The sequence below is a fragment of the Nannobrachium achirus genome (genome assembly GCF_963921795.1).
Source record: "Nannobrachium achirus genome assembly, chromosome: 18".
In the NCBI taxonomy this organism is placed as follows: domain Eukaryota; kingdom Metazoa; phylum Chordata; class Actinopteri; order Myctophiformes; family Myctophidae; genus Nannobrachium; species Nannobrachium achirus.
In genome coordinates this window covers 59,505,963-59,517,349 of record NC_137825.1, presented here as the reverse complement: position 1 = coordinate 59,517,349, position 11,387 = coordinate 59,505,963, and the positions used below count along the sequence as shown (strand labels likewise).

The 11,387-nt window shown below is 43.3% G+C and overlaps 1 protein-coding gene across 1 annotated transcript in view; it reads right to left on the bottom strand.

The window, feature by feature from the left end:
* The window catches only part of LOC308303838 (transient receptor potential cation channel subfamily M member 5-like), a gene marked incomplete at its 5' end in the record, with an annotated part of 43,982 nt that overhangs the window by 3,855 nt on the left and 28,740 nt on the right, over positions 1–11,387 (bottom strand). Inside the window, 5 exons of the mRNA XM_080748333.1 lie at positions 3,195–3,364; positions 5,598–5,775; positions 6,038–6,212; positions 6,377–6,509; positions 11,030–11,145. Coding sequence (XP_080604459.1) covers positions 3,195–3,364; positions 5,598–5,775; positions 6,038–6,212; positions 6,377–6,509; positions 11,030–11,145 — 772 coding nt within the window. The remainder of the gene's footprint in view (positions 1–3,194; positions 3,365–5,597; positions 5,776–6,037; positions 6,213–6,376; positions 6,510–11,029; positions 11,146–11,387) is intronic.

Here is an 11,387-nt window from a genome sequence, read left to right as displayed (position 1 = left end):
ATCTTTTCGACAACCAAACCTAACCCAAACCCTAACCTCAGTAAAGCCTGAACCTAAACCTAACCTCAGTAAAACCTAAACCTAACCTAACCTCAGTAAAACTATGCTAAAACCTAACCCAAACCCTAACCTCCGTGGCGTGTAGCGAGATTGTGTAGGGCAGAAGCCTTGCACGGTTGTCATTCAAAGCGACGCCTGCCAATCACAGCGCATATTTTCCGGGACTAGGCAGAATGTGGTTCTCATTCACTTTCACGCTGTGTAGTGTGGGGATTTAAGGGGAGCAAATGCTAATCTCGTGCAATTTTGACTTAAAGCGCGAAATTTTGCACAGATGTAGCCCAGGGCTTGCTCTAATGATTTAGCTAGGCTATATCAGTTGGACTATATCCTAGTGAGGCAAAAGTGGAGGAATTCCATCCTGAACGCTGAGCCATACAGCACGTTCAGCTCTGTAGGCTCTGATCACCGTGTGGTCTCCATGAGGGTGCGACTGAGCCTCAGGGTCCCCAAGCCAAGCCCCAAGATTCGGCATGACTGGAAGGCATTCACGACCAATCCGGGCCTTCAAACCAGGTACACGGAGGAAGTCAGGAAGCGCTTTCGGCAGCTTGATAGGGGAGAGGAGCCCAGCCGTGAATATGGGAGATTCATCACAGCGAATGAGGAGGCGACCAGACTGTGCGTACCAGTGCTGAACAGAGTAAGAGCACCACCACGGTCCAGACATCCGAAGGTTGTAGCAGCACGAGGCAGGATGGAGGAAGCACGACTCAACTTTGAGCGTGAACCAACAGAGGAGGGTCGCGAGACACTGAACGAAGCCAAACAGTCTCTCTTCAGCACCTACGACACCATCAAAGGGGAGGAAGTGATGGAAAGTGTGCGAAGAGTGCAGGCAGCGCAAGGTGAAAGGCAATACGGGGAGGCCTGGAAGGTAATAAATGAGATGACAGGGCGGAAGAGGGCCAAGGAGGGCCAGGTTGAGGGACACAGCCCAGAGGATAGAGTGGCAACATGGTTCGACCACTTCCAAAGGCTCCTGGGAACATCAGTGGAAGAGGGAGAGGAGGAAAATATACCAGCAGTCCTCCAGGGCCTGAACATCGACGATGGACCCTTCACAATCAGCGAGCTCGCCAGGGCAAAATCCACCCTGAGAGAGGGAAAAAGCGCTGGGCCGGATGGCATACCTCCAGAGGTCTTGAAGAACTGCGACCTAGACAACCTCATCCTAGACTTTTACAACAATGCTCTACAGCACAACAAGCAACCTGAAATATGGTCTCTGTCTAACATCATCCCGGTGCCTAAAGCTGGGGACCTCTCAAAGCCAGACAACTACAGAGGCATCAGCCTGACATGTATCACTGCTAAGGTCTTCAACCGAATGATACTGAACAGGATACGGCATGCCATCGACCCTCACCTGAGAGAGAACCAAAATGGTTTTCGAGAGGAGAGAACAACCGTAGCACAGATCCTGGCATTAAGGAGATTAATAGAGGAGGTGAAAAAGGACAACCTAGCAGCTGTACTGTGCTTCATTGACTTCAAAAAGGCTTTTGATTCTATCCACAGAAGCAAGATGGTGAAGATCCTTGAGGCCTACAATGTCCCTCCCAACATTCTCCGGGCTATCGAGACCATGTACGCAAGAACAAGGGCCAAAGTGGTGACCCCAGATGGCAGCAGTGAGGTGTTTGACATCCGAGCTGGTGTAATGCAAGGAGACACCCTAGCCCCCTACCTCTTCATCATAGTTCTAGATTATGCGCTCAGGAAAGCCATAGGTGGACGAGAACAAGAGCTTGGCTTCACGCTAACACCAAGGAGGTCAAGGCGGCATCCCGCAGTAGTTCTGACAGACCTGGACTATGCGGACGACATCAGCCTGCTCTCCGACAGCATGGAACAAGCACAAGAACTCCTGAACAGGGTGGAGATAGAGTGTGCCAAAGTTGGTCTCAGGCTAAATGCTAAGAAAACTGAGGTTATCACCTATAACCTACCTGATCACTCACCTCTGACAACAACAGAAGGAGCTGTGTTGAAGGAAGTCAAGGACTTCAAGTACCTGGGCGCATGGGTCGACTCAACTGAGAAAGACCTTAAAGTAAGGAAGGCACTCGCTTGGAGGGCCCTGAACGGCATGAACAGTGTATGGAACTCTAGCCTCCCCCGCCAAATCAAACTTAGCTTCTTCTTTGCAACAGTGGAGTCTGTTCTCCTCTATGGCAGTGAATGCTGGACCCTGAAGCCAACCCTGCAGAAGTCTCTAGATGGGTGCTACACTAGAATGTTGCGTGCAGTACTCAACATCAACAGGAGTACACATGTTACCAACAGGAGCCTGTATGAGGGAATACCAAGGGTAAGCGAGAAAATTGCCACCAGAAGAATGAGACTAGCAGGACACTGCCAAAGACACCAGGAGCTTCCAGCCAGCAAATTGGTACTGTGGGAGCCAACACATGGGCACCGGTCGCGAGGACGTCCCACAAAAACATACGTGGACGTACTCAAGGAAGACGTAGGGACACAGAACACCAATGAGCTGGCCAGATGTATGGAGAACCGAGATGACTGGAAACAACGATGGAGGGCTCGTCTGAGGACGACCTAGAGAGACAGCGGCCAAATCAAGTTGGGCTCCCATTGACTTTAGTGATGAAAAGTGATGAGTCATCACTTTTCAGAGTTTTGTTGGTGCTGTGCTGACCCCGAAGGTCGCCGACTCGGGCGCCCTAGCTAAATCATTAGAGCATGTCCTGAGCTACATCTGTTAGCACGAGGAAAAAAAACCTTAAGGCCTCTGACTAACATGAATACTCACCCATACGTGCATTGTTTTCTGAGGCCATTTCTAGCCCACTGAATGTTTTTTGTGCAAAACAAATGCCTGCAATGGATTCAGCATCATGACAAACCCCTAGTTAGACCCCTCAGATCCTCCTTAAATACCCAGAAAAAAAAATTCTGGGTATTTTCCTCCTGTATAGAAAGTCAAAGGGAGCCCAACTTGATTTGGCCGCTGTGGCGACCCCGAAGGTCGCAGACTCGGGCGCCCTAGCTAAATCATTAGAGCAAGCCCTGGGCTACATCTGTGCAAAATTTTACGCTTTAAGTCAAAATTGCACGAAATTAGCATTTGCTCCCCTTAAATCCCCACACTAGTGTGCATCAGTGTAAACCTGTGCTGGTGGCTGTGGTTGCAGGCTCCCTGTGGAATAGGAGATAAATGATGTTGAAGATGATTAAAGGAGGAGCCAAAGCAGGACGGGCCTGGTACTCTACGATGAGGTTGTACCACTGGAACTTCCAGTAGTGGTCGCTCTTCTCCTGCACCTTTTCAAAGGAGTAGCTGCATAGAGGGTTGAACGGACAAAACAACAAACTATTAAACAAATATTTTGGTTGAAAAGATCTGGCATTCATCATAAATGGGGTTTTGAGCAATACACCACAGGTTAAGGTTTCCATTACGGACAGGAAACCAGTACCAGGTTGGGTTACAATGAGTTGTGTGCAGTGTAACGCGTTACAAAGCAACTAATTAATGTAATGCCGTTCTTTTTTCCCAGTAATGAGTACTCTAATACTTTCTTTTTTTAAATTCAGTAACTCGGTGACCGTTACTATATGGTGCGTTACTCCGTTATTTTGCATTATTGTATGCAGCTAAAGCTGAGCTGAATCTTCCTGTGTCACAAGCAGGCAGAGACGAGACGAGACACCGACACCAAGAGATGCTGAGATGTGCTGTGATGGGCACTGGGCATGTTTGTGCTTTACCAACAGACTAGTGCAGGCATATAGACTGCACACACGACAACAGATAGCCCCCACTATGATATGATATGATATGATATGATATGATATGATATGATATGGTACTTTATTGTCAGTTCACACTGAAATTTGTCTTGCGACACAGCAGCCATGTATGCGAAACATAACATATATACAAACATTTAACACAGGTAACAAGAACAGGACAGGTTTACATACATAAGAATAATATAGACAAGAGCAGTGTCCACCGCCAGGCCTACCTCTGGCCAAACTCCTGATTAAGCCTTAAAGTGTACTGATGGACAAAGGACCTTTTTAGTCTGACCTTATTGTATTCTGAAACACCGTATCTCCTTCCTGAAGGCAGCAGCCTATATTCTCTATGCAACACATGGCTACTATTAGAGGTAATATTTCTTGCCAACCTTAGAATGCTGTTATCATACGTAGTCGTATATAGCCTCTGAAGTGGTTGTCCAACTATCTTTGAACAAATTTAATGTTCAGTTTTTGCAGCAGTTGTGACTTTAGGGCTGCAGACAAGCATCCATACCAGGTGGTTCTACAGTACTGAAGAACACTCATAATGACAGAAGAATCATAAGAAGAATCTGTCTACTAGCACCAAATGATCTTAAACGGCGAAGGAAGTAGATTATTTGCTTTGTTTTCTTACACACAGATTCAATCTGATCTTTCCATGACAAAAGATGGTCTATTACTACTCCGAGGTATACATACGAACATACCTGGTTGATCTGTTCACCATGAATAGTAATGGGAGATCTGTGTGTATCTGGTGGTGCACCAAAAACAATCTCTTCTGTCTTTTTTGTGTTAATGATGAGAGCGTTGTTATCACTCCATTCAACCACCTTATTCACTCTGAGTTGGTGCAGTCCAGGATCACTGGAACTATCTAAGAGTGAAATTAAAACTGTATCATCAGAGTACTTTAGAAAGTGTTGGTCTGGTTTGTCAGTACGACATTCAGACAGACATTCCTCAGTACGACAGCTGTCGTTTGGTCCAGTTGATAGAAACCACTTCAAAGTGCTGCTGATACACTCCAAACTTACCACTGAACTTGGATGTCAGCCCTCCATATTATGCAAATGATCGAGGGGTGTGCGATATCAAATTTCTAGCCGATATCGATATCCACTATAATAATTTGCTGTTATGGCTCATAGCCGATATAGCCGATGTCGATATGATCTCTTTGTATTTAAAATAATAATAATAATTTTGTCCATTCTGAAAAATACATGTCAGGTTATCTGCCGGTCTAGGCAAGTCAGATTTCAAGACCAATTTGTCCTTAACAAAAAGGCACACAAGGACAACAATTTCTCAGATGGATTTAGGGGGATTTTTTACCCATGTTTAATGATTAAATATGGGTTCCTTATCTATCCCACTATAAATCATTTTCTATTGTTGTTAGTTGTTGGCTAATTTGAAAATATTTGTCTTAAAATGTACATTTTAGCCTATTAATAAACTTTGGGTATTAGGCTTTGCAAATATTTTTCAAGCAGACATGGGGTTTTGCCAGTTTTGCCATGTCTGCTTATTACAAGCTACTTTGGTCTGCAACGTGTCAACAATCGTGTCATGTCAATCGTGAGGTGAATACTGTCAACCAGTGACCATAGCTGCTGCCTGCTTGGACACCTGGATAAGGTGTGATAAGGTGTGATAAGGTGTGAGAGACCTTGACCTGACCTTTAGCACAATATATAACATTAGAAATAGATTCTACACCTATGAAGGTACAACAGATACAACAGGGTACTTACGTGAGCATGGCGATGAGCAGGTTGATGAGCAGTATGATGGTGACCAGCAGGAAAACCACCAGCAGGATGATCACCAGACAGTTACTCAGCCAGTAATCGTTCCTGCATGGCTCAGCACCGCCCGCTATCTCTGTCACATTGGAAGTGCAGTTGTCGTCCTCCTCCCAATCTAATCCCACTTTGATAAAAATAACAGCATTATTATCATTATTTTATTATTATTACCCTTATTGTAAATAAATATAATAATAACACATAATACATTAACAACTGATAACAGTCAGCATATAAGTCTCAAGCTGCTACAGCTGTGGTAAAATTGTGTGTAGAATACGGACACGCACACGCACGCACGCACGCACACACACACACACACACACACACACACACACACACACACACACACACACACACACACACACACACACACACACACACACCATCTATTTCCTCAAGATTTAAATCTCCAAAGATGTAGAGGTACGGTCTGTAGAGCACTCGACGTAAGATACGATCTAGGTCGGGATCGTACGGATACAGCAGAGCCTGAGTGGCTACTCCATATGCCACTATCCACACCGCCAGGAAGATGAGGAAGTAGCCGACATCTTTCATCTGGAACAAGACATTTAGTGTTTATTTAGACTGTGACCTCCCCCTCCACTTTAGCTAGAGCGGAGGGAGAGGTCACAAACAAGGCTAATTCATTTATAATATCAGTGACCAATGCAACCCTCACAGCGTGATAAAAGAACATTAATATGCGTCTTATATCTTACCATCCTGCCAACAATGATGATTTTTGGTCCCATCTGTTTGTCTACAGCAAAGATGTGAATGAGACGGAGTGTGAAGACCATGTAGTCGATACACAGGACACATCGTCCAAATTCATAGGACCACTCAAACATCCTGAAGCACACAAAAACAATAAATAAATAAATAATACATTTAAACTAAACTCCCATTTTTATGATTTGAAGATAATCATCACTGTTCCAACATTTCTCATAGCTCTCTATTTACTTCAGTCATGCTGTTAATGTAGGCATTATTGGCATATGTCTACGTACGTACAGTATGCAGACAGACAGACAGTCTATAATAAACATAACATGCTCTGTTCTCGGTTACAACCCAGTTAATTAAAAAAAAAGACAAAGCGAATTTAGCCTGTTTCCCATCCACTGATAAAAATGTGATTATTGGTAGATAGTTCATGAAATAAGCAGTAGGTTGTGCTATTTTTCCAGGTCAAGTAGGACACATATTATTGGACATTGCTACATTGCCGTATTGATACTTTTACTTAAGTAAATACATTTAGTACTTTTTCCACCATGTCTGCTTGCTAGGCTACAGCGGAGGCTCCAGACGTTCTTTTTTTTTCTTCTTCTTTTCTTACCAAACTTGGCCTTGAACTTTCACTCTGGGGTTATGGAGATGGAAGCCTAGCTCTGGTCCATAGCGTTAGGAGTTCTCAACTCCTAACGCTTTCTCCTGCATGCATAAATATCTTTTTGTAATAGGCTATAATTGTTTATGTCAATCTGAGAGCCGAGCTGCATGTGGAGAAGCGATTGGTGCACATAAACATAAACTTATTCCCGCGGTGAATGAAAGTGGGACTGTGGCTATGCTGGCTGAAAGCTATGAGAACTACTTCCGGTTCAGAGGGTTGAGAGAATGATCCTTTTAGATCAGTCGAAGAAGAGATGGAGAATGGTTATTAAACCCAACTGCACAACATGTTGAATAATAACTAGGCCTATTTATAACAATCTAGCCGCTATTAATATGATGCAAATTCAATGCATTTTAATTCAAAACCTATTCGCTAAGTTTCCATTGCCCTTTTGCGCATTCAATTATTTTGATTAAGCCCCAAAATCCGCCTCCTGTTTTTTCAAACTTTCAGGTGTTTCCATTTAAAGATTTATGCGCAAAAGCAAAATACGCATAAACAGGCTGGAAACACAGTTAGTGACAGCTTCAGCTATCAAACCTGCCAGACATCTGGAAACGCTCCACAAGCCATTCAGCGCTAGGATCATGATCGGCTCACATCTTTTAAAGGTCAAATGACATTCTGTTTTTACCAATCATAAAAGTCTTTGCCCTGGTCCTAAAAACATGTTTTAAAATGTTTAAACTTGAAAATCCACTCCATGGAGCTGTGGTCTCTCTCTCTCTTATGATCCCTGTTTAGGTGTCATGAAAAAAAGGCTGTCACCTGAAATACTCTATACTCACCACCAGGGGATCCTCTCTCTCCCACTCATTCTAACACATATTAGTAAGGTGCAGTAACTAAGTACATGTACTTGAGTAAAAGTTTGAGTATTTGTAATTTACTTGAGTATTTCCAATTTTCTATTCTTATACTTCTACTCCACTACATCTAAGAGGCAAATGCTCTTTATCTCTCCACTACAATCATTTGGAGGCTTTAGTTACAAGTAACTTTGTAGATTTTGATTATTAATACAAATCAATCACTTCAGCCCTTATAGGCCAGCGGTTCTCAAATTATGGTCCTGAGTCCCGACCCAAAGTGGCCACACACACACACGCACACACACACGCACGCACATACAGATCCGCGGCCGCCCCTCCAACACACTGAGAGATGCGTGCTCGCATTTTCGTTGCTTTCGCACAAGACAGTGACTGTGACACAGACACACACAGAACCATGGCAGCTAAAGAGGCTGAGCTAAGCCTGAGGCATACGCGTCTGCATGATCAGTGGGGAATTGTGTTCAATACGAGCCGACGCGCGGGTGTTTTTTCTTACCCCGGGAACGATACAGTACCAGAGCCCTGTGGTTACATATGTACCTTTGCGGAGTTCAATTTAGACCGTCCGCGCTGCGGTAACGTTCCAATAGCTCCGCTCCGCAATGCAGAAAAACTTCACGGTCCTTTTCCTCAGTTTAGACTAAGAGAACCACCTATTGCTTGTGTTATCATAGCGTTTTACTGTCTGCTCGCCGGCCCGTGCCAGAGTGTCGGTAAAAGGAGGGAGGTTCCATTGAGCTCTACCCGGGCAGCAGTGCACTGTGCTTGGACACAGCCGACGGTAAGGAGGAGGGAGGTGCTACACCAAAGCATAAACGGACTACTTGATATGAAGGATATTGAAGTAAATAAGATATTTGAATGGATAAATGTATTTTATATGCCCATATTTACAATTAAAGGACAATATAATGTAGAGGTTACTTCCTCAAAACTTGGGCTGTGGAGAAATACAGACAGGGAAAGAGTAGAGCCGAGAAGGGGGGGGGGGGGGGGGGGGGTGAGTCGACTGTCCAGCAGCCAATGAACTGCGCATCAGAGACTCATTATGAAACCGGCACAAATCCACAGATAACAGGGGAACGACTGCAAGTTAAAAGTTGGTGTTTTTTGGGTGTAATTGAGGTCAGGAAACATAAAAAAAATAAACATAAAAATAATGATTTTAGGATGTCATGTCCACTTTAACCATTCACAGCAAGAGAGAAAAAGTTTGAAGGAAGCCAAACCAAAATTAGATTTACTCTTACGTATCTGTACACAAGATGTAACAATAAAGTATAACCTAACCCTAACCCTAACCCTGCATCAGATTGGAGGATAAATAGGGCCAAAACTTTGCAGTATGAACCATAATGTGACGTGTGTGTTGTGGTGAGGTGATGAGACACACAGACCAGTGTATGAATGTACAGTGTATGAATGTACAGCTCAGTGGTTCAGTCAATATTTTAACTTGGTTCAAGCGCTCAAAACATTGTGCCGTTACTAATTTCCCAAATTGTCTCTCAAAATAAAAGATCATCATCATCATCATCATCATCATCATCATCATCATCAATTTAATGCTGCTACGTGAAAATAAAATAAAGAATTTAAAAGAGAATTTAAAAAGAAAACTCTCTGGCCCTGATAAATAATTAAAGGGAGACATTTTCAACGTAGGCTATGGAACCCAGAGACTGTTAGAGACAGCAGTGGTGAAAGTGGGCCGGAACGGGCCGGTATGGTGTTCTGCTAAAAGATTCAGCGCCAGAACACCGTGCCGATAAGAAGAGGATGGAGAGAGGACCGTCCAAAGCCTGTATTATAACCTGCTACGAACACATGTCCAACAAGAAAACAGTGGCAACACCTTAAATCAACATGAGTGTTAGTTTTCTTAGGAAGTTCTTCTAAATCACTCAGCTGTATATCCGGTCCAGAACCGATACGGAAACAGACAAGTGCATCTGTGTGTGCATGGGTGCGTGTCTAAATGACCAGATACAGTAGGTGGACTATACACCAGAGCAGGTCAGTGAGCAGTAAATAGGTTACAGTGAAACACTACAGCTTGGAAAGGGTGCGTTTAATGTAATATTCATTAGTTGATCCATTGTTTTTCCCCCACAACCAAACCACACACTAGTGAACATTTGTGGTTGGATGACAAATTATAAGAATAGTTCCGGCAAAAACTTTAAGCCACTTTGACCCCTGGTGAGACACAGGCTATTATACGTCCATCAAAGTGAGAATAAAAAAAAAAAACGTTGGCCATGTCTTGCGACCCCTGCAGACGGCTGCATTATTCTTCTCTGAGTGTTACTGGGAATGTAAACAGCCGCCATTATCCTCCGAGGAATCAAGTCGGGATAAAACAATGGAATACTGCGTCACTTGGAACAATAAATACAAGATTTATGAAAAAAAAAATTAAGAAAAAGTGCCTTTGGAGCGGTGAAAATTTGCGCTTTAGCAGGACTAATATTTAGCCCCGTTTTTGCTGTGGAGAGGGCTCGCGGTGAGTCCCGTGATCTTTGAATGGGGGCAACAATAACAGAAATCCATCACATCAGGTATGTACACTTATGGTAAACGGCAGATTAAGGGGGGGTTATGTTTTATTCTGGAATTTTCCTTTAAAGTAGCAAAAGTAAAAGTACAAAATGTTTGAAAATAGCAGATATACAAACTCAAGACGCGTTGTGAGCTTGCAGATTGGCTATTTTCAAATGGCCGAGGTATCCAATAGGGCTAAAGTGGTTTATGTATGTGTTTTATAATATAATCATTTATATTTACCAAGTAAATAGTAACTAATGTTTTCAAATTAATGTAGTGGAGTAAAAGTACAATATTTGGATACGAGATGTAGTGGACTAGAATTAAAAGTATTGGAAATTAGAAATACTCAAAGTACAAATGCCTCACACATTACATTCAGTACAAGGGCCTATTAGGCCAATTATTGATTCGGTATTGGGTGATCAAACTTAGGTGATCGGTGATCGGTTCCAAAAACCTGATCGGACCATCTCTAGTCATCACCCATACAGTAAAATATGTACTGTTTTTTTTCCCCTCTTCGTTTTCTGTCCTTGCTTGAAGCACTAGTACATACGTAATAATACATCATTTGTACCAACCTGCTGATGACACCAACAATGAACAGAAGGATGGCAGTGAGGTCATAATAGTTCCAGACATCCTTCCTGTACAGCTTCATCCTCTGGCATAAAGTCATGTTGCGCATGAAGAATGCCTGAAAGTTCATAAACACAAATCAAACTGAATCAAGCTGATAGATTACAGCTAAACACGTCACATGCACAAGCAGCCTATAATGTATGCTTCACCCCTTTCAATTTAAATGGGCCCTGCCCCCTCTGGGGTCTCCAACTGACCATCAGTCACAGGGCAAAGTTACCTTCTATGACTTTACTGACATGTTTCAACCTATTTATTCATGGATGAGTTAACACAGGAAATGCAATATCAGAGAGA